The sequence below is a fragment of the Onychostruthus taczanowskii genome, unplaced genomic scaffold (assembly GCF_017590055.1).
Source record: "Onychostruthus taczanowskii isolate IOZ18803 unplaced genomic scaffold, ASM1759005v1 scaffold17, whole genome shotgun sequence".
Taxonomy (NCBI): Eukaryota; Metazoa; Chordata; class Aves; order Passeriformes; family Passeridae; genus Onychostruthus; species Onychostruthus taczanowskii.
In genome coordinates, this window is record NW_024498906.1 from 12,123,568 (window position 1) to 12,147,304 (window position 23,737).

The following is a 23,737-nucleotide window of genomic DNA, read 5'->3' on the forward strand; positions in this document are numbered from 1 at the left end:
ATAATCAAGGTTAAGTTTAGGTTCTTCTTAGTGCTGAAGAACTGAATTATGCATTCAGCCATTACACACAAAAAGACACAGCTAAAATCTGAATTTAATGTAAATGGAACCAGGGGTTTTGAGATGAGTTAGAAGGACATACCTCATATCCTGGTATGGATCTGACTGCCTCTACCACTGCCAAGGACACCAGGTGCTGGATAAAAGGAATTCTCTGGCCCAGGTTGGAATGCAGAGGGATGGAGAGGTGCAGAGTGGACAGGGCACAGCCCATGGGACTGAGCCAAACGTTTCCACCACGACCTGGGCAGGGAGAGGAAAAAGAGGAACTTCAACTCAAGAAAAGAACATTTCTAAAAAGATCACTTTGTGAATGTAGATAACAACTAAAGAGAAAGATTCAAAGGTATCCATCCAAAAATGGACCAACAGTTCCTTTAATTGGAGTTTCCGAACTGATTTTCAAAGAAAAAGGTGCAAAGCTTCTACTTCAAAAAAAAAAAGAAAAAGAAAAAAGATTTTTTTTTTCTTTAAAAAAACCTGGAATATTCCCATCCCTGTAAGTGTTCAAGGCCAGGCTGGATGGGGCTCTGAGGACCTGGTTTTGTGGAAGGTGTGGCAGGAGGTGGAACAAGATGATCTTTAAGGTCCCTTCCAACTCAGGCCATTCTGTAATTCTGTTCTGAGGTTCTGAAGTACAAGCTGCTACTCCATTTCCCAGCATGTGCTAAATCCCCTGCTTCCAGGATTTTCCTGGTCTCTGCTAACAGACACACTTCAGAAGATCTTGCTTTGTTCAAGTGGAGAAGCATTTCTGACAGTGCCCTGTGTGCACCCAGAAATGTACCCAAGCCCTGAACCACCCTGCACTGAAAGCAGGGAATCATCTTCTCATGGATTTGAGCTCGGAAAAGCTTCTTGGGCCACACACTCTGCTCTTCCAGCAAAATAAATGTGGCTTTTAAAGAAGTGCCAGCATTTTTCTGGGCAGGAAACACGACTTGCTTACATTTATCTGCTCAGGCAGGTCCTTCAGACTCAATCTCAGAGCAAGTCAAGCCCCAGTCCTGTTCCAGTTCACCCAGTTTCAGTTTTCATCTGGAGCTCTGACTTGTGTTACACTGAGTGTAGTGATGGCAGCTTTTGTGACTGGCAAAACTTTTTTGGCAGGCACCAGGAGACCACTAAATCATTTCTGCAAAAGCCACCAAACATCCTGAAAATGTTTACTTTGGTCTCTTATTAACTTTTGGGTTTTCAGTTTGAATCCACAGTTTGAGCGGGAGGAAAAAAGGACAGGCTTATTCAATGGATTATATTTTCAAAAATGCTCATAATGCAGCTTAAAATGTTCTATTTTGTGTATTTAATACACATTTATGAGTAAAATAAGGAGATTTACTCACCTTTCCCTTGTGTTTGTCGAACAGCCACTGCTATTAAACCCATCTCCTCAGGCAACTCGAACATTAACCTGCCAATTAGGGAAAAAACCAAAAACCCCACATGCTTATCAGCTGCAACACTAAGCTACATTCATGAAAATCAAGGCTTAAATATCAGGTAATATTTTATGTTCACGTTGCACCACCGTTTTTTCAGTTAACATTTAGTCCTGACCCAAACCCATTAGAATATTAAAAAATGATTGGCTGAAAAACGATAATGTAAAATATTATTTTACCTGTTAGGCTGAAATAAGTCAGAGCTATAGTTCATTTGAGTTCTGATAACACAGGTTTTGTATTTCTTCACTTCTTCCTCAAGTGCTCGTTTTTTTGGTGTCCCTATCTTCAGCAAGTGACAACCAGCAATTCTAAACATTTGTTTCTACTTACAGCAAATTTTTGTTCATACTACAAAATATAAGAGCAGCAGTTTCTGATTATTTAGAAAACCAATATGGTGGCAATAAAGCAGTTTAAAAGATACACTATCCCCTGAGAACTAATTATGATTTAACTACAGTAAATAAATCTACACCTTCTGAGAGCTCTAGAGAACACTGGCTTATTTTAGGCTTGTGTTCTGCTTTTAAAATAGTTTCACTTAAAAGAATACTAACTTTCCTCTGGGGATAAGTAGAAAGTGCACTTTAACACCACCAAATGAGTCAATGCTACACTTAAAATAAAAAAAAAAGAAAAAAGAAAGAAAATAAGAAAAAACCCTACTGTGAGAACTTTGTTCAAGCCACTTTTAAACAGATCTGAGCTGTACCATGATCCTCCTCCATTTCACGTTTTCAGGAAGAGTTATTTCAGAGATAAAACATATTCAAGATGTTGCCTCTGAGGTAAGCCCAAAAAGGGATGGCTAGCCCACAAATCTGCTTCTCCCACAGGCACAAACATGATGTTGTTCATTCCTATAAAAGCAATCTTGTCTCAGGGGTAAGGGCAGCCCAAATCAGAGAAAAAAGTTCCATTCACAATGATTTCCTGTGAGAAATGGATTTGTAAAGAATTCCTAAAGTTTGATAGAAAGTTTATGTAGCGTTGTATATTTGTATGTATATACTGAGATAAGGTGTAAATAAGATTTAAAATATGGTTTTGTAAAATGATTAGATATTTTAGAGAATTAGAAACTGGAAAGATGAATTGTAGTAAGGCTATGTAAGGAAAAAAATATAGATAATTGGTGTTAGAATAATAGTAGTATTGTGTGGTAAAATTATTAAGCTGAAAAACATGTATAAAGTAATTAAGAAACAGGTTGGCTTCTGATAGAATGGTGTTGAGCTTTACATCTCTTGTATGTCCCTATTAATCGAGACTCAGAATAGAATAAAATCTTTTAAAACACCTCTCAGTTGCCCTGTCTCTGTAAAAGCTGAGAAAACCAACAATTTCCCCTGAATTTCAGATGGGTTTGGGAGCAGTTTCAGGCTCTGCAATTGAGGAGGTGCAGGAGCAGCAAGGAGGAGCTGTGGGTGTCCCACAGACACACCATGTCTTTGTGCTGGGATGAGGAACCATCCATTGCTCCTGCTCCACACGCTGGGAAATGGGACATCAGCAACTCCTGGGGCTGTGGCAGCACCAAAATGCAAGAAACCCAGAGGTTTCAGAGTATCTTTCAAATGCCTGACTCAGTTTAGGTTGGATGTTAGGAAAATGTTTTTTTATGGAATGAATGATAAAGTTCTGGAATGGCTGCCTGGGGAGGTGGTGCAGTCACCATCCCTGGGGGTGTTTAACAAAGCCTGGATGTGGCACTGGGGGCCAGGGTTTAGTTGAGCTCTTGGGGCTGGGCTGCACTCGGTCTTGAAGGTCTCTTCCAGCCTGGTCATTCTGTGATTCTGAGATTCTACTTTCATGATGATGAGGTTATTGGAAAGCCCAACCAAAGTCTGGGTCACAAATGCCTTTGCTAATTACAAATCACAGAATCCTGGAATGGTTTGGGTTGGAAAAGACCTTAAAGATCATCCAGTTCCACCTCCTGCCATGGGTAGGAATACACAAACCAGCAGGAGCTGGACTAGGCCCCATGATGTTTTCCCACATTATTCCCGAGTCATGGAGATGTCATCAACGGCCAACAGCCAGAAAATTTCTTTGTCAGTCACCTTCCACGAAACACACCTTGGGAATTGTCTCCTCTGGACACTGTGGATCACATGCTTAGACCAGGCCCACCTATCTACCACCTTTAGCAGCAAATTTTACCTCTCAACACTAAATCCCAGAATCACCAAGGCTGGAAGAGCCCTCCAGGACCATCCAGTGCCACCAGCATCACCCCAAACCCTGTCCCCAGGGCCACATCCAGACTCCTCTGGGCCAATTCCAGTGACTCCAAACCTCCCTGGGCAGCTCAGCCCAAGGCCTGACCACTCTGCCAGGGAAATTTTCTGTCCCAGTCTCCAACCTGAGCCTCCCTTGGTGCAATTTGAGGCCATTTCCTCTCCTTTCACTTTCACCAACCCTCCCTCACTGCCCCTCCTGCACTGAGCTTCTCCTGAGCCTCCTTTTTTCCAGACTGAGCTCCCCCAGCTCCCCCAGCTGCTCCTCCCAGGATGTGTTTTCCAGATCCTTCTCTTCCCTGGACACACTCCAACCCCTCAGGGGGAAAATCCCCCAAAACTCAGGAGGTTTCATCCCTGTCTTCTGGGAGCAGCCTGATTACAACACCAAGTCCATGCTTTTGCAACATAAAAATCTAATTTAAACTTGGACACACAGTTTGGAGGAAATTACAGGCTTTGTTGAAACACACGGATTTCTGCTGCTTCTCCATTCATGTATCTGTTTTTAAATAATGAAAAAAAAAATAAAAATCATGTGCTGCCATGAGGGGAGGAAAATAAACAGAGCAGGAAAAAAGCTAATTAGGAATGCAAAACACAGGCTTCTGCACCAAAGAGATACAACTAGGAGAACAGATGATGCAGCTCTTGGAGACTTGGCAGCAGGTAACAAGTTATTACATGGAGAGACTGAGGCTGGACTTTCAAGGGTCACATAGAAATTCTTTAAAGGACACAACATGGGGAAGTTGTTAATTCCCAGACTGATACACCAAGAGACACACAGATTGATTTTTTTACCACTTCCTGAGATTGTGCTGGAATTAACATGAAGCCAATGACAATAAAATTCTGCCTTCACAGAACACAGCCTCCTGCCTGCCTTCCCTCAGCTTCAGAGCTCTGTACATGGTGTCTGCTTGTTAGTTTGGTGGGGTTTGTTTCTTCTCTGCGAGAAACAACTTGGATTTTCCTTACCAGAAAGATTAACTGTACGTGCACTTTTTTACATATTGACTTCCCTTCTTCTCTTTCAACTTAATCAGTTGCAGACTTAACAATTTTGTTTTTCTGCAGAGTGGCTTAATCACAGTGCTCACCACATTCTCCCCCACCCCCCCCAAATTTTTTCCTTCAAGAATTTTTTTTTTCTTTTTCTTTTTTTTTTGTGCTCTATAACCATCATACCCTGGGTATTAATTCCAAAAACCAGAATGAGATATAAAATTATGGCAACATGAAAATAAATTTACCCATCAGGAAGAATATCAGATGACATCTATATGATCATAGAAGATGATACTGGAATTTTATGTAAACTTTTCTTTTTTTTGAACATTTTTGTGGTATTTTCCAAAATGTGAGCAAGGCACTTTTGGCATTCAAGAATATTAAAGCAGCTGAAATAGTAAGAGAGAGGTTCTAGCACAGTTTTTTATACAAATACCCTCCTCCCCACCCTGCAGTATATACTAAGAGTAATAAACAATATTTAATTATTTTACAGAAATTCCAAGTGTAAGGAGGACTTACACAACGACTTTTCATCCTACATGAACATAAAATGGGAACTGAAACCCCCAAAACCATGTTTGACTAATGTTAACAACTATAAATTTCATTGATGTTGTGGGTTTAAGGTTGAAACTCTCATTAAAGCATCCTGCTGTGTTACAGTATTGCAGAGACATTACCACAGCCAGCAGCGCATTCCAGATGTTAAAATACCTGGGCACAAGAGTTATAGGCAGATTTGTCCCTTCCCTTCGAGTTCCTTGCCTGAAAATCTCACTCTGAAGGAGGTTGTTTAGAGAGTATTGTAAAAGCAACACACACACACACACACACACAAAGAAAAAAAAAAAAAACCCACAAACAAAACTACCAAAAAAACTAAAAACAAAAACAAAAAAAAAAAACCAAAAAAACAAAAAAAAAAAAAAAAAAACCAAACAAAAAAAAACCACCACAAACAAAAAAACCCACAAAAAACACAAACCCTTTCCATTTTAGTCAAATCAATGAATTCCAGAATTATTTAGGTTGGTGGGCAACAGTTAGAGGAGAGAACACCATGAATGAGAATAGGTTTGCAATAGATATTGGGGAAAAAATATTTCTCTGGCAAGGTGGGGAGGCCCTGGAAAGAATTCCCAGAGCAGCTGTGGCTGCCCTGGGATCCTTGAAGTGCCCAAGGCCAGGTTGGAGCAGCCTGGGACAGTGGAAGGTGTCCCTACCCATGGCAGGGGGTGAAATTGGACAATCTTTGATGTCCCTTCCAACCCAAACCATTCTATGATTCTATCAAATATAAAAGAAATGTTGTTATTGACCCCAAAGCAGCAATTTCTGTGAGGGACACCATGCTGGGAGTCTGCTAAAAGCCACCAAATCAGGAAATGTGGGAAAGTTCTGAGGATGAACAAACCCTGCATTCATTTTATTCGGGTACCTGGTAGATGGGATCTTATGGGTGACATCTCTGAAGGAAAAAAGGAGCTCAAATGATCTGGTCTTTACAAATTCCCCCCACAAAGTAACCCTGTCCCAATCCTGAGGAAAATAAGGATGTAACAGAGGCTGCTTTGGCTAAAAAAGGGAATCCAAGAGTGTAAAAAAATGTTCAAAAAAGATGGAAGCAAGGAAGAATACTACAAAGGAGAAATGCAGAAATATTGACCAGAGAATGGAAAGCTCAATTGTATTAGAGATTGGGGGGAAAAATGGCAGCAAGAATTTCTACTGGAATGTGATTTGAAAAAAAAAAAAAAAAAAAGAAGGAAAATGTGGGGTCTCAGCTGACTGAGGCTAAAACACAGTGGATACACCTAAGGCTGAGCTACTCAAGGAATTCTTTGCCCAGGTCTTCACCAACAAGGTCCTCCAGGACTTCACACAGAGCTCAGGGAGAAGAGGAAACACCAGCAGCAGAAAAGAATTGATCTCATAAATCTCTTGGGAAATCTTGGCTCAGTCAGGTCCTTGAGAGCAGAGGGGATGGATCTGAGATTTCTGAGGCCACATCCAGCTCTCCCATCCTCATGGTCAAGGACATCAGAGTGGTGCCAGATTGAGAGGGAAAACCTCTCCAAGCTGTTCTTTCAAACATCCCTGTATCCAAGCCAAGCCTTGAGCAGAAAGGGTCTGGATTCTGGGATTGAAAATCCTGGTTTGTACTCCAGCTGTGGGCTGCATACAACTGCAGATCCTCAGGGGGTTCACCAAGACTTGTCCTATTTCATGTCTTCATAAGTTTAATAAGAGGTGAAGGAAAGGAGGGGATCCAGGAGGAAATGGCACACACATCCAGCCAGCTTGTGAGTAACACTGAGCTGTGGGGATAACTAAACTCTGGAATAGGATGTGGAGTTTTTCCAGACCTGACTGGAAAAAAGCCTTGATCAAGCTGGTAGAATTCATAGTTGACCCTGCTTAGAAGAAGGAGGTTGGACTAGAAACCTTCAGGGATTCTGAGTGCAGCTATGATATTTTATAAAAAATCCGTTGCTAGGATTTTTCTCCTATTCTCGCTGAGAAGCCTCAGAAAAGAAATGTAAACAATTAACTATGTGATGGTTGCAGAATGTAGTCTGGACATTGTTTACCAACAGGTGAATCTTGGATTGGTTCCTGTGAGTTGTTTCTACTTAATAACCAATCAAAAATGCAGCTGTGTTGGACTCTTTGAGAATCACGAGCTTTTGTTATCATTCTTCATTCCTATCTTGTTCCTTTTAGCTTTCTGATGGATTTTTTCTATTATTTTAGTATAGTTTTTAGTATATAATTTTAATATAATATATATCATAATACAATAAAACAGCCTTCTGAAACATGGAGTCAGGATTCAGATCTCTTCACTCGTCCTGGGAGCCCCCGTCAGTTCAACCATATCTGAGAGATTCCTGACTCCAGAAAACACAAAGGAACTTGGCATCTCTGGTGTTTCCAGCAGACATTTAGGTTTGGTTGAAATCAGTGAGAAATTAGCCTTTGTAACTATTAAATCAGTGATTTAGCCCCAGTGGTGGTCACTGGAATCCCATCTCCCGGGCAGGATCCTAAAACCATTTGCACACTCTCTTACAAGCTGAAATATTTACATTTCTCCATCCTCCACTTTCCATTTCAACATTTTACACACAACCAAGTGCTCCCAGGAGATCAACTCCCCCAGCTGAGACAAGGAGAACACCTCAGCTGTTAATCCAACTCCGGCTGATTTAAATGACAGAAATCTCACTTAAAACTGTGCCCAAATCCAGCAAGAAAAAACATTTACCAGAATACCCCTTGACATGAATGCACTCTTCTGTTCTAATGCAAAAATTCATTGCTCCTTTCACCTTCTAGTGAGCTCCCCCACAGCAAAGTTAGCACAGAAAGGGCCATTTAGTGTCAAATTCTCCTTGAACTCCTTGGACACACCAAAGTCCTGCACCAGTGAGGAAAAGCATTAAAGGGATTACAATATCCCAGCCGTGGGGAAAGCTAAAAAAGCATTTCAACCTTGCACAGCTGGTTCCTTGTTAACTCAAGAAATGCTACAAAAAGAAGATTGTCCTGAACTAGACAGGACATTTCCAGCAAGGAATATTCTCCCAAATGAATGACGTGGGTGAGGAGCTCCCAGATCCTTTGGCTGGCTGGGTAAATCCTTCAGCACAGCAATAATAACAATTCAGTTCCAGGGAAAATGCAGGATGAAGGAGGGCTGGGAGCAGGACAAAGCCACCTGAGATGTTTTCCAGCCCTCCATAAATGAAAGCTGCTGTTGGCAAAAGGGAAGCAACAGCAAAAGATGCCAGGGGAGAGAAGGGAAGACTAAATCACCCCTTTTTTACCACCCATGTGCTCATGCTTGATTGAAATGATGGTATTATGAATTGGGAATGGGTCATGCTTTGCTGGTGGAATTGCTTTGAGAATCAGGGCCTGCTGCACAGAACTCTACCATGAAATCCTCATTTTTTTTTTACTCTGCTCACTGCATTTTTCAGCTGGTAATTTTCTTGTCTCTCTAGTTTTATACCTGATATTTTATAATTAGTCCTTTGTCTATGTTTATAGGCTTTTCCTCTTGAAAAAGAGAAAGAAAAAGAGAATTTTAAAATGCAGTACCATACAGGCAGAGGTGTCAGGAAACATACCCAAATAAGAAAGGACTCCAAAAAATTAGTTTGCCAACAAAATGCCAGTAAAATTTGAAACCTGGGTTCAGACACACTGGTCATGTTCCAAAACTGCAAACTTAAAGAACTTCTTTATTCAGTAAATCAGTTTCTCTGTGAATATCATCAAGACCACAAAGTTACAGCAAAGGAGGGCGTTTCCAGGGGAGATGTGAATAGAGTTTAGCAGTTGCTTTCAGTTTTTAATTTGAAAAGCAAAAACTTGTCCTGTTTTGAACAATTTATTTCATTTTTTCCCATCTAGCAAGTAATCTTTTCAATTCATACCCTTTCTTGAAAAAGCTACCTGAAGCCAAAAGTGAACAGGGGCAAATGGGAATGAAACAGATTTTGTTAGGAAACAGAACTCCAGTGCCAAGGGTTAAGAAACAGCACATTTACCAGAATGCAGTGAAATATATTTATCATAACACGGTAAGAGTAGAATCTTCAGGCTAAAATAAAAATTATAAACACATTGATCAAAGCCAGATCCAGCCCTTCTTGTCTGAGGTCAAACCCAGCACAGAAGAGAACTGTCCCCCCTCTAACACATGGCAGTGGGACTCACAGCCCAGGCACAGCTCGCGCTGCAAGCCCAGGCAGGCAGGGAGAGCTGGGAGCACCCAGAGCCCTGCAGGCTGTGGGGATGGCACCTCCAGCAGGGATTTCATCCCAGGGCAGTGACACAGCTTCGGGACTGGGGCCTGGGAACCCCAAAAGGTTCAACAAAACCAAGTGTGAGGTCCTGATGCTGGGATGGGGCAATCCCTGGGATCCATCCAGGCTGGGATGAGCAGATGGAGCAGCCCTGGGAGAAGGATTTGGGCGTGCTGGTGGTGAGAGCTGGACCTGCCCCAGCCCAGAACCTCACAGTTAGGGGGGGATTGTGCCCCTGTGCCCCCACAGGTGAGAGCCCACCTGAGAGCTGCCCCAGCCCTGTCCCAGCACAGGGAGGAGCTGGAGCTGCTGCAGAGAGCCCAGAGGAGGCTCCAGGATCAGCAGAGGGCTGGAGCAGCTCTGCTGGCAGGAAAGGCTGGCACAGCTGGGATTGTTCAGCTGCACAGGAGAAGCTTTGGGCTGAGCTCAGGGTGGCCTTGCAGGGCCTGAAGGAGCCCCAGGGAACCTGGAGAGAGACAATTTCCAGGGCATGCAGGGACAGCACACAGGGAATGGCTGCCACTGCCAGAGGGCAGGGCTGGATGGGATCTTGGCAATGAGGAATTGTTCCCTGGCAGGGTGGGCAGGGCTGGGATGGAATTCCCAGCACAGCTGTGGCTGCCCCTGGATCCCTGGCAGTGCCCAAGGCCAGGTTGGGCACTGGGGCTTGGAGCAGCCTGGGACAGTGGAAGGTGTCCCTGCCATGGCAGGGGTGGAGTGAGATAATCTTTAAGTCCCTTTTCACCAAAACCATTGTGCCATTCCCAGAGAAGCTGAGTCATGGTGCCTGCTGATGCCTTGTGCAGGCTGAGCCAGAGCAGAGGCTGGACAGAGCCCCAGCCCAACCCATTCCACGATTCTAAGATGTTTTAAGAATGCTCAAATTTGGTCACTTTCAGAGGAAAATCTCAAAACAAGCCCAATGCAGCAGAGTGAGAAACGTTTCAGCAAAATAACAAATATAATTCAATCAGCATTGGATTCACTAATTCACGGTGAGGCATCACAGACATGAAGATCTCTAAAGTTACCCATTGTGAAGCTGAATTTATACAATATTCCTTATTATTCCTTATTCCTTAGCTCCATCTCAGATAAAAAAAAGCCAAGTGAGAACTTTCTGCACACACAGCAATTTTAATGTGATTTTCTGGCCAGTTTCTAGTCTGGGTGATTGCATTTCCTTATGAAAATTTCTCTACAATTTATGAAGACATCACTTCATTTCCTGGCTTAAATCACGGAGGGTGTGAAACAGTTGCCATGTTTGACCAGAGAAGTGCTGAAGTTATTCCCAAACAGCCACTCCAGCAGGGGGAAGGCAGAACAAAGACACTGGATTCATCATGGAAATTGAAACGAGCACTAATAAGAATTGTCTGAGGTGCCCTCCCAGGATCCTTCCCAGAGCCCTGAAAAGTGGGAAAAATTAAAGTATTTCAACAACAAAAAATTTCCATTCCTTGTTAAGGACCTGTGAAAGACCTAAAAAATACTAATAATTATTTTCCTTATTTAAATTAATTTTTTTCCTTTATCTTATTATGATTAAAAGTTTCATCAGTATTTAAAATCACAGAAGGAATTGTGAAAGACCTAAAAAATCAATAATAACAATTATTTTCCTTATTTAAATTAATATCTTTTCATTTCTCTTATAATTATTAAAAGTTTCATCAATACTTAAAATCATGGAAGCAATTTATACTTAGGAGAACCCTCCAAAACCTTTAATTTTTTTTCCATGATTTGCTTTAATTTCTTTTATTTTCTGCCTGCAACCTCCATCGTGCTCAAAATTGAGGTTCTGGATGCAGCAAATTCCCAGTTTTCTTAATCCAACACTAACTGAAAAATAATTGGAATTATTCTCCTCTTTCTGAAGGCACACACAACAGTTTTCCTACACTAAAACAAAAGGCAGCACGATTTCACGCTGCCATTTCTTGTGGTCCTGTCGATTGCTTTAACCCTCTTGCTGAAAAAATATATTTAAAGACAATTAACTAAAATTTCAGGCAAATTTCTCCATTACCTCAGTTTTCCTTGCTCAAAAGCACGTGAGTCTCAATTTCCAAATTCTCATCTCTCACCATTTAATTGAAACATGCACACAGAAGGTCTGAAAAGTTGTAAATGCTGGTGCATATTGTGATTTTTGGGCTGTGTATGGTACAAACATCATCACTAAGGTGGTTATTGGACACAGCTTGGCAATCAATCAACCCTTCCTCAATTTTTCCCAATTGTGGCTTCATAAATTGGCAGGTAAAGCACAATTATTTCACTTGCATGGCTTTTTTTCCATTAAGAATGGTGATGCATGAAATCGTTGAAAAAAAAAAAGCATTATTAATATTTTGCTGTGCAAAAGCAATCAAAACACCCCGTTCCTTCCATGTCAATAAAGCCAGAATTTAATCAAACAACTCCCACAGACAAAATATCAGGTTTTTAATCCTTCTCTAATAAAAAGTAGAGGTGGAACACTGAAAAATTTAATATATAAATATAATATAATATATAAGTAATAATAGTAATACATTAACATAAATATAGAACCACATAAATAAATATAATGTATAAATAATGTAAATATAAATTATAATGTAAAAGATTAAGGAAAAGTTTAATGCAAACTTCAGGGGAAAAAAGATATTTTTTTGTTTCAAAGTGTTTCAGTGAGAGCTGATTTTAAAATAAAACCATTAAGAAATGGCAATTGAGTTCTAAAGTTGTAGCTAAAATTTGAAATAGTTTGTTTGCCAAGTAAAGTTTAGAATATTATTTTAAAGAATATTTTAAATAAATAAATAATTTAAAAATATTTTAATAGTTTAAATAATAATTATATACATTATTATAAAATAATATAAAAATTAAATTTTATTTTTAATGTTATTAGACCTGATGAGATGTTTACCACATACATAATTTTTCAGAGGAAAGAGAGATCCAGAAAAGCTGCTGTTCTCTACGAGGAGGAATTAATTTCTCAAGGAAGAATTAATTTTAACAATGCCATTATTCCTTTAAAACACACAAATGAACATTATCTCCAACATCCCTACACAGAATTTCCTCGTGAAGAAAGAACAGATTTTTTTCCTGATTTCAAGTCGCACATCATGTGAAGAGATAACGATCCAGAAAAATATATTGCTTTTCTCATGTTGAATTCAACACAATAGCTGAGCTCAGCTGGCTCTGCACCCATAGATCTGATAATTAAAACACAAAAAATGCTCTCATCAAGCAGCAGAGTTTCATCCCTGCCAGTGCCAAGAGAAACCGCAAGATTTCTAAATTCAGAATTATTGTATTTGCGGGGTCCCTCGTGGCAGGAAGGAATGATGAATCTGACTCCATGTTCTCAGATGGCTAATTTATTATTTTATGATACTACATTATATTAAAGAATACTGAACTATTCTATACTAAAGAATACAGAAAGGATACTTACAGAAGACTAAAAAGATAATAATTAAACATGTGATTCTCTCCAGAGTCCTGACATAGCTTAGCACTGACTGGCCACTGAGTCAAAATAATTCATATGAAACCAGTGAAAAATCACCTGTTGGATAAACAATCTCCAACCACATTGCAAAGGAGCAAAACACAGGAGAAGCAAATGAGATAATTATTGTGTTCCTTTTTCTCTGAGGCTTCTCAGCTTCCCAGGAGAAAAATCTTGGGTGATTTTTCAGAAAATATGACTGTGACACAGAATTAAAGCCCAGAGCATTTTTCCAACGCTCCAAAGCAGCTGAATCAAGGACAGCAAAGTTCTGTTTCCAAATAAGTTGCTGAATATTTTGAAACCCCCTCATTTCTGGGCTGTGCCAGCTCCAAGGCAGACTCCCAATAGTTCATTTCATGGCTGATTAAGAATGGATTTCAAAATAAGGCAGTTGCTTTCTGCTGGCCACAGCATCATCAACAGCCACCAAAATAATGTGGATTTTAACCACAGACTCACACAAAATACAGCTGCTACTCAAAGCCCCAAACAAGGGATTTCCTTTGTCAGGGTGGGCAAAAAAAAAAAAAAAAAAAAAAAAAGCCCAAAAGTCCCCAGGTGATGTTGTTAATTCCATTTCTTCACAAGCAAGGAAAGCTGGAAGTTCCTACTTCTGAGAGGTTAAAATATTCCCAGAAAGAATAAAATGTTGTACTAATAAAATATGTACAAATCATTCTTATCCTGAGAGGTGGTGGATGGGTCACCACAGAATCACAGAAGGTTTGGGGTAGAAAGTAAATTTATCTTGGATTTTGGGATCTTGACACTTGACACCTGCACATAGTAGAGGATGAAATCTGGATATCCCAGAGAGCAGAAAAGAAAAAAATGTCTTTAATTCTTGCATTACCTCACCAAACCCAGGAATTGCTTCCAAATACTGACTAAAAGCATGTCAAACTCTAATTCTGTATCACTATAAACCATTTCTAGGTTTACAAAAGGCTGAAAAAATTGGGATTGTTCACCTGGAGAGGAGAAGCTTTGGGGTGAGCTCAGAGTGGCCTTGCAGGGCCTGAAGGATCCAGAAGAAACGGGGACAGAGACAATTTCCATGGGATGGAGGGACAAGAAAAAGGGGAATCAATACCCATGGAGTAATAATTGAAATCAGAAATTAATTTCTGAACCACCTGGCAGATCTATGGGTCCTCCTTCACCTGTTTGGTTTTTTTTTTGTTTGTTTTGTGGTTTTTTTTTTTGGTTTTTTTTTTTTTTTTTTTTTTTTTTGTGGGCTCTCCAGGATCATCCAGTGCCATCACCCCAAACCCTGTCCATTATTCAGCTGTAAAGCAAAAGGGAAATACAGGCTTAGAAAATAAACTTTCACCTCTGCCAACCCATTTCTAAAAACCAGGTGTTGTGAGGTGGTATTTTATTTAAAATGAAAAAGTGAGGTTTTATCAAGGGTTAGGGCATTATGTAGCAAAGAATTCCTTTGGCTCGAGAAGGAGAAGAATGTGGAGGAATGACTTAAATCGGAAGTTACAGACACAGATATGCAAAACTGCTGGGAAACAAATTAATAAAAGGAACAAATATGTGGAATAAAAGAAAAATAAGTAGTTATTCACATTTGTGTGAAGTAAAAAATCCACAGCTCCAGGACCTCCCATGGATTTGCATCCATGGCAAAGTGAGCCCCAGTGGAAATCCCACTCCAAAATCAAACTGGTTCTGACAGGGACAGCACAAATCTGACCCAAATTCACAGCACAGCCCCAAGAGTGTTGGAAGGATCCTCTGCCCTACTCACAAAATCTCACAACCATGGAAAAACAACAGCTCACTCAAGCAAAATTCCTTTTTTTAGCAATTTTTAAAGGCAAAACTCCTGCATCTGTGTTTCTGGGCTGAAATGCTGTCCCATACCCACTGACAATGGGGACATGCTCATTCATTTTTCTCCTGTACCAGGCACTTGAGTGAAAGTTTCTTTACAGTGTTTTGTCTTTATTTGAGGAAAGAAACACAATTCTTTGCTATCCCCACTCTCTGCCCTACTCATAAAATCTCACAACTATGGAGAAACAACAGCTCACTTAAGCAAAATTCCTTTTTTTAGCAATTTTTAAAGGCAAAACTCCTGCATCTGTGTTTCTGGGCTGAAATGCTGTCCCATACCCACTGACAATGGGGACATGCTCATTCATTTTTCTCCTGTACCAGGCACTTGAGTGAAAGTTTCTTTACAGTGTACTTGTGTTCCTTTGAGGAAAAAACCACAATTCTTTGCTATCCCTCTCTCCTCACCTAAGGCATCATGTTTCCTACACCCTGAACAATTCCCTTTTCCCTGCTTTGTACCATGCTCAGCAAATCCACACTTTTTGAAGCCTCGTGCTGAAAACTGGGCCAATAACTCCAGTTAAACCCTCCCAGTGTTGAGTAGAACTGCAAGGATTACCTTGATATTTTTAGCACATTTTTAAGCACTTTTGTATGAATTTCAGTGCCAATCCTCACCTCCTTTGTTACAACAGGAATTTATTTTTAACTCACATTGAATTGCTCACTCAGACTCAAAGAACCTCTCATGAAAATTGATATTCAACCACTCTCTCTACATTTCATGATTTGCATCTGATTATTTGAGGCCACACTTTTGATTTATCAAGCTTTGAGTTTTAAATTCGTCTTTTTACAACCTTATGGATTCTCCCAACAAAGAGGAGTTTTTGATAAGGAAACCTTCAATTCTGTCACCCAAATTATTCACGGAAATGATGCTGTGGCAGATCTGAAGCCTCAGCAGTCTGGCTGAGGAAGAGATCTTGGATTTAAGGTTTTAGATTTAAGAATGGCATTTAAACCCTTCAGCTGTGACACAGAGGAGTTAAGCATCTAAAAGGGGAAAGATCACTGGAGAAAAAAATGATCATCTTTCCTTTTCTCCACTAAGAGAATTTTAACAAGCAACTCTTCACAGAATTAATAAAGTTGCAGTTGTAAATGTCAACTGTTTGCAGCTGTCTGTCTCCTCCACCTTGCATAATATATTTAACACTGAATATAACTGAGAAGGAAAAAGGGGAGGAAATACTTTTCCCTTCACATATTTTTTTTTAAATGTCTTTTTCTACAAGTACTTCATAAATAATTTCTACTTTTCAACCAGGAACATCAGACTAACCTAACAGAATACTGTACTCCTATTTATCCAGAAAAAACCTGTAAAATCCATTTTCCTATCACCCTTGTTTTATGGGATAACCTCTCCATTGCAGCAAATAAAAACTCCTCGTGTTCCCTTTTTATCATTCTCTCCAACATCCAGAGTCATCCTGCCCCTGGAGGTCTTTTCCTCATTCACAGTTTGTAAACTCTGGGTCAAGGACCTTCATTTTGTGTCTGTGTCACTCCTGGTGGCATCACTGGGGTGGCTCAAATGATTCAACAAAAGGAACTCAAAGGCCAAGAAGAGGTGAAATCCAACAATCCCACAGCAGATCCTTTACTTCTGCAGTCCATCCATCAGGGGAAAACTGTTCTCTCCTGCACACAAAATTCCTAGCAATGTGGACAGAATCCCAGAATCATCAAGGCTGGAAGAGCTCTCCAGGATCATCCAGTGCCATCACCCCAAACCCTGTCCCAGGGGCCACATCCAGACTCCTCTGGGACAATTCCAGTGACTCCAAACCTCCCTGGGCAGCTCAGCCCAAGGCCTGACCACTCTGCCAGATATTTTTTTTTAAATGTCTTTTTCTACAAGTACTTCATAAATAAGTTCTACTTTTCAACCAGGAACATCAGACTAACCTAACAGAATACTGTACTCCTATTTATCCAGAAAAAACCTGTAAAATCCATTTTCCTATCACCCTTGTTTTATGGGATAACCTCTCCATTGCAGCAAATAAAAACTCCTCGTGTTCCCTTTTTATCATTCTCTCCAACATCCAGAGTCATCCTGCCCCTGGAGGTCTTTTCCTCATTCACAGTTTGTAAACTCTGGGTCAAGGACCTTCATTTTGTGTCTGTGTCACTCCTGGTGGCATCACTGGGGTGGTTCAAATGATTCAACAAAAGGAACTCAAAGGCCAAGAAGAGGTGAAATCCAACAATCCCACAGCAGATCCTTTACTTCTGCAGTCCATCCATCAGGGGAAAACTGTTCTCTCCTGCACACAAAATTCCCAGCGATGTGGACAGAATCCCAGAATCACCAAGGCTGGAAGAGCTCTCCAGGATCATCCAGTGCCATCACCCCAAACCCTGTCCCAGGGGCCACATCCAGGCTCCTCTGGGCCCATCCCAGTGACTCCAACCCTCCCTGGGCAGCTCAGCCCAAGGCCTGACCACTCTGCCAGGGAAAAAAATTGTTCCTAATCTCCAGCCTGAGCCTGCCCTGGTGAAATGTGAGTGTCCGACAGCCCCACAAGGGCCCCCAGTGTGACCCCTCAAGGGCCCCTCTGGGGTTCTGGGGCTCTGCCATGAGCAGTGACACCGGTTGGTGACAAAGGCCCTGTGCTGTGGGCACAGGCTCCTGCTCCTGCACTGGGGTGGCACCATGGCCTCTGTGTCCCCAAAGCCTGGCCTCGCTGTCCGGGCCGCCCCCAATTGCCACCGGGGCTCACAGCACCCTGCGCCACCTGCGCTCTGCCTGGCTGGGATCCATCTGTCCTGTCCCTGTGTCCCCTGTCACCGCCTGTGGGGCTCTGTCCCATCCATGAGTCCCTAGGCTGCTCTTCCTCATGTGGGACCATGTCCCCCACCTGTGCACGTGTTCATGTGGGGACCCTGTCTGTGTGTCCCCAACATCCTGTGTGTTCCTGTCTCCATCCTGTCCCTGTTCCCTGGGAGCACGGCCCGAACCCCCCGGCTGTCCCCAAGGCCACATCCAGACTCCTCCTGAACACTCCACAGACAGTGACTCCAAACCTCCCTGGGCAGCTCAGCCCAAGGCCTGACCACTCTGCCAGGGGAATTTTCTTTCCCAGTCTCCAACCTGAGCCTGTCCTGGTGCCATTTGAGGCCATTTGCTCTCCTCCTTTCCCTTGGGCCCCTCCTGTCAGGACTTGTGCAAAGCCACAAGGTCCCCCCGATCCCCTTTTCTCCAGGCTCAGCTCCTTCCCAGCACCCTCAGCTGCTCCCAAATCTCAGGATTTGTTTTCCAGCCCCTTCCCAGCTCCATTCCCTTCTCTGCACACAGAACAGGCACCAAGAACTAACTCTGAAGACCAATAAATTAATTTACCACCATCCAGCCCATGGGTTCTTGTCACAAACAAGTCCAGATCACCCAGGGGAGACACAACCCCGAATCCTCCGCACAGGAACTGGCACATCCAGCCCCAAATCAAACTCAGCCAGGAGCAAAGAAACCCCTGCCAGGCTGAGAACCTCGTTCTCCTGTGGGGCTTCTCCTTCTGCAGATGCTGAAAGCTGAGACACCAAGTGGCACAAGCCAAATGCAACAAAAGGAGCGGAACTCTCACCCTGGAGATTCACACATTTACAGGCTGCTCATGTAAATCCTACCTGGAGATCCTCAGGGCTTTAGCAACACCAAAAGACAAAAATCAAAATTTTTTAATCAACCAAATTTAACTTTTTAATCTACCAAAAATTTAAATTTTTTCATTTTTAGATTTTAAATTTTTTTATCAACCAAAACCTTCATATTTTTTAATGTTTTATTTTTTTAATCAACCAAAACCTTCACTTTTTAATTTTTTTCTTTTTTAATCAACCAAAACCTTCACATTTAATACAGCAATGTTTCAGAGAATAAATCAAGAAATGTGCACCTGAATGTTTAAAGGATTGGTTGGATATTGCCAACTTACGTTTGCTTATTGCCTGTTAGTGTATTTCTGTTTTTAAAGAAATTATGTCCATTTTTAGAAGCTTTCTTAGTAGTAAAAAAGAGGGAAAATCTTCCCTCAAGTTCCATATTCCAAGAGGCAAAACTTATATTCCAACAGAATATTCCCACTTATATATAATATTATTATTCCAATTTATTATTGTTCCAACTTATATGTATGACTCCAATTTATGTTATTAGATTCCAGTATCACATAAGGCAAGGTGCCTTCCAAAATCATGAAATGCACTGTCAAGTTCTCAATTTCAAAAGCTATTTTTAAACTCTACTGTCAAAAAAATTTCCTGGAAGTTAACATAAAATACATCTTGGATTATTTATCACACTCTATCTCTCCCTGGGACATGGGCATTTATTTTTGCTATTGAAGAGTTGCTCTAATTGAATTTCCTTGTATTCATTAGCTTTTAGGATACTTCCAAAAAGAAAACATGACTGAATTTGAGAAATGAGATCATAAAATATAAGATGTGACAGCAGAAAAATGCTTTATTTCCCTGTTCATTAAGCAAATATATTTTCTTTCCAGGTAGAACAGACATTGAGAAGAGTATCCAAGTCCAGTGGTGCTTGTAATACTCAACACACAAAAATTAACTCACTCTGGCCACAAATAAATATTTGCAGTCAAAATTAAGCCACTCCCACATCAATAAAATCCCACAAGCTTTTTGTGATAATTCAGTTTAACACTGCAAATTGCAAGACATGAAAGAAGTTACATTATTACAATATTATAAAATTATAAATTTCCTGCATGGCTGACCAACATCCCTGCACTTTATTGGAATGGATTTGGTGTCCTGCAGCTCAGTGAAAACATTCTCTGAAGGCTCTTTGCCACGAGGCCTCATGGAACGCAGCTGTTCCAGGGCTGCCCCTTTCCCAGAAAAACTGGGATTAAGTTTCTGCTGCTGCACAAGCTCGGCAGTCCTGGCAGAGCACTCCTGAATCCCAGGGCTGGGGCTGGGATGGAATTATCCCATCAGGATGGCACGGGCATGGCAGAGTTAGACATCACTTATATAAGCAGAGCAAATATGAATAAATAAATAAATAAAATAGATAGATCGACAGATCGATAAATAAAATGAAATAAATAGATAACTAAATTAATTAAATAATTGAATAAATAAATAGATAAAAGTAAGTAAAGTTGATAGATAAATAGATAAATGTAGCTATCATTTATTGTTATTATATACTGTTATTCATATATTATATACAATTACTATTACGCTTTTATATATAATTGTTATTATATATTGTTATTACTGTTATTATTGTTTATGATTTATATTTTGTTATTATTTAATATATATATACAGTTATTATTTTTATCACAGAAATAAAAATCTGGGAAGACGAATAGGATATCAGTATGAATTTGCACTTGATTAGAAAAATGTCACTCAAAGTAGAGGGGAATAACACAAAAAAATTTGTATCAAAGTCCCCCTTTTTTAGTAGTTTTGGATCTGCCCCATGCCGGGCAGTGCCCAAGGCCAGGTTGGACACTGGGGCTTGGAGCAGCCTGGGACAGTGGAAGGTGTCCCTGCCATGGCAGGGGTGGCACTGGGTGGGCTTTGAGGTCCCTTCCAGCCCAAACTTTTCTGGGATTCTGAGACTGCATGATTCAAGCCTGCATACAAGCAATGGTTTGACTTCTGGTTTCAATCAGCTACTCTGAGATCAAATTTATTTGATTTAAAAAGTCGCTTTTTGCTGTTCAGCCCTTTGACTGAATAACATCTTCCAATACACCATTTTTGTGTATTGGAGGATTCAGAGCAAAATCATGATTTTGGAAGTTTTCTTCACCCCTGTTAGTGTGAGGAAACTTTTCATTACTATTTATCTATGCTGCTCCTCAGGGATCTTAGAAACCTCAGCGATAACTATTGGCAAAACACTTCAAAATTCACACAGGGACAGTGCCATAAAAGCAGGAAAAATCATGGATTTATAGAATGGTTTGTGTTGGAAGAGACCTTAAAGCCCATCCAGTGCCACCCCTGCCATGGCAGGGACACCTTCCACTGTGCCAGGCTGCTCCAAGCCCCAGTGTCCAACCTGGCCTTGGGCACTGCCAGGGATCCAGGGGCAGCCACAGCTGCTCTGGGAATTCCATCCCAGCCCCTGCCCACCCTGCCAGGGAACAATTCCTCATTCCCAAGATCCTATCTAACCCTGCCCTCTCTCTGTTCAAAGCCATTCCCTGTGTGCTGTCACTCCAGCCCTTGGAAATTGTTTCTCTCCAGCTTTCTTGGAGGCCCTTTAGATCCTGGAATTACTACTACTACTACTACTACTACTACTACTACTACTACTACTACTACTGCTATTATTATTATTATTATTTCTTCTAATCCCACAAATTACACAGACTGATGCCTTGTGCAGGCTGGCCCAGAGCAGAGGCTGGACAGAGCTAAAGAATAAAGCAGGGATTTATGAAAATGCCTCCATGGATGCACCTTGGGCAGCACAAGAGCCCAGCCAGGGCTGCACCCAAGATGAACCCAAATGGCCCCAAAATGCACGAGCGCTCACGGGGTCTCTCCCTGGGATCAGCTCTGCTCCATGTGCACATTGCAGTTCAGTGTCCAATTCCAGCTCAGCCCCTGCACTCCCATCCTGCTTGTTTTTCTCTCTCCAGCCCACGGGGTTTGTGCTCTTGGGCTGAGATTTGGATCATTTGTCCTTGGTGCCCAGCTGGAGCAGGAATTGTTTTGTCTCCCTGCTCTGTGCACAGAGCTCACCATCCCATAATAAGAAGCACAGCCCCACACACTAAAGCAGCACAGAATGTGAAAAATAGAAAAGCTCAAACCTGAGGCATCAGGATAAGCAACAAACATTTCTAAAATCAGGGAAAACAGCAGGATGATCTGAGATTGAATTGTACCAACCACGTTTATCCCACACCCAGGTGCCAGTGGAACAAATGGAGCAGTGGATGTGCAAATGACTGCAGAATTATTATAGGAAGAGGTTTTATGGCAAACCTCTCATTCTCCCACAACCACAGGCATCAAGTGCCTATCCACAAACTCATCTCCTGCTCCACATGGAAAGTGCTGTTGGAATAAAACCAGAAATTACAACGTCTGTGCTCTGTTCTAGGCCTGTGTCACCCCGAATTTCATTTTTCACCCATGGCCATCTAATGTTTCACTGCTCATATAACACTGGCATAAAATGGCAGCATTTGCCCTCCCCAGAATCCAAAGGAAGGGACAGGAAATTTCTGTAGGTTATTGGTCTCCTGTAGGTGATGCCCACACAACATCCAGACCTCAGATCCAAAAAGTGATTCCAGCAGAACAGCTTAAGCTAAAATATATACATTTAACGATATAGAGGCACAAAAGAAATGAATGGCTTTGTTGTGCCTTCCCACCCTTCAGTGGGAGCTGGTAACTAAATACTCAAGAATTTTCAAGCTGAAAAATTCAAATAGGGAATTTCCACAGCACTTCCTCCTTTTTAAAGTGCAATGCTCATCAAATCAAGTTTCAAAGAATTATTTTGATTTTTCTGCTCACAGTGACGCAAACGAGACCGAGGCCATCTGCAGCCACCCAAGATATTTCAAGTGCATTCCAAGATACACAACCCAGCCCCAAAGTGCTGATGAAAAAAACATGTGCAGCCACTGCAAAAAATTCTCAAATCTCCCTCCAGTCTGGGAAATTACAGCGAGAATTTAACAGGGAATTTATCTCTGTGCAGAGCTCTAAGATCCATTTAGGCCTTGAAGTTTTAATTATTTTTGACTCGTGGGCATGATCCAGTACAAATTTCCTTTGAAGCCTGTTATGAGCATTGCAATACACAGATTATTCTATTTTTATTTGATGAAATAATTGATGGCTGGTATTACAGGACAGTGATGTCACGTTCCTGGCTAAATGCCAACGTGCACTTCCTTTCTGCCTCTCTAAAACCGCGGTGGGGTTGCATTTAGTGATGGCAATAGGCATGTTCCATCCTGAACTTTTGCCTGGATACACTTACATTTAAGGAATATTCTCATTCATTTAAAAAATGTAGAATTTCACTTTGTTTCAGAGAATAAATCGAGAAATGTGCACCTGAATTTTTAAAGGCACACATTAATCCAAAAAGGAGCAACTTTTTCTGAAAGACTTCAAAAACTTTCCAAGACCTTGAGACTACAAGTGGTCAAAACCTCAAGACAGGTCCAGTCACAAAACATTACATTCAAATTTAATATATATTTTAATCTTATCTTATACGAGACACTTTACAGGTGATTCTTTTCCTTCTCCTTCCCTTTTTTTGGTAAGAAGTTGACCAATACAACATTTACCATCTTCTTCCTGCCACCTCCCACTAAATCTAATTTCAGATTTTAGGCTCGGCATCTGAAATCCCGTGTTTTACAAGAAATTATTGTCCTATTCTAATTGTCCTAGATGTCCTGGCCTAAGTGACAATTAGGAAAAGAGAGTGAACAAAATGAACATGTAGGGCTTAAAGATTTACGAAGTTCCTTAGTTGAGCAGTGGAATTATTTATTTGCAGTTCCACCTACACCTCCCAATCCTTGTCTTTCAGAATCTGAATTTATCAAGATGTATTATTAGACAGGATGATAATTTTAAGGGCACAAGGATCTACAAATTTTGATGAAGAAGAAATCCTGAGTAACATGTCCTGGTCTGCTTTAAATCTACTTATTCACACAAATCATAAAAAAGTGAAAAGAAAAATCCTGTGATTATCTTAAATCTTGTGATGAAAGAAATAAAAAATGGTATAGATCC

The 23,737-nt window shown here is 41.0% G+C and overlaps 1 protein-coding gene across 2 annotated transcripts in view; it reads right to left on the bottom strand.

Annotated features, from left to right (window-relative positions):
- The window catches only part of HLCS (holocarboxylase synthetase), a 119,735-nt gene that overhangs the window by 13,080 nt on the left and 82,918 nt on the right, over nt 1-23,737 (bottom strand). For both annotated transcript variants that reach the window (XM_041400025.1, XM_041400026.1), the window contains exons 7-8: nt 1,407-1,474; nt 143-303 (exon numbers count right to left, since the gene is read on the bottom strand). In XM_041400025.1, coding sequence (XP_041255959.1) covers nt 143-303; nt 1,407-1,474 — 229 coding nt within the window. The remainder of the gene's footprint in view (nt 1-142; nt 304-1,406; nt 1,475-23,737) is intronic.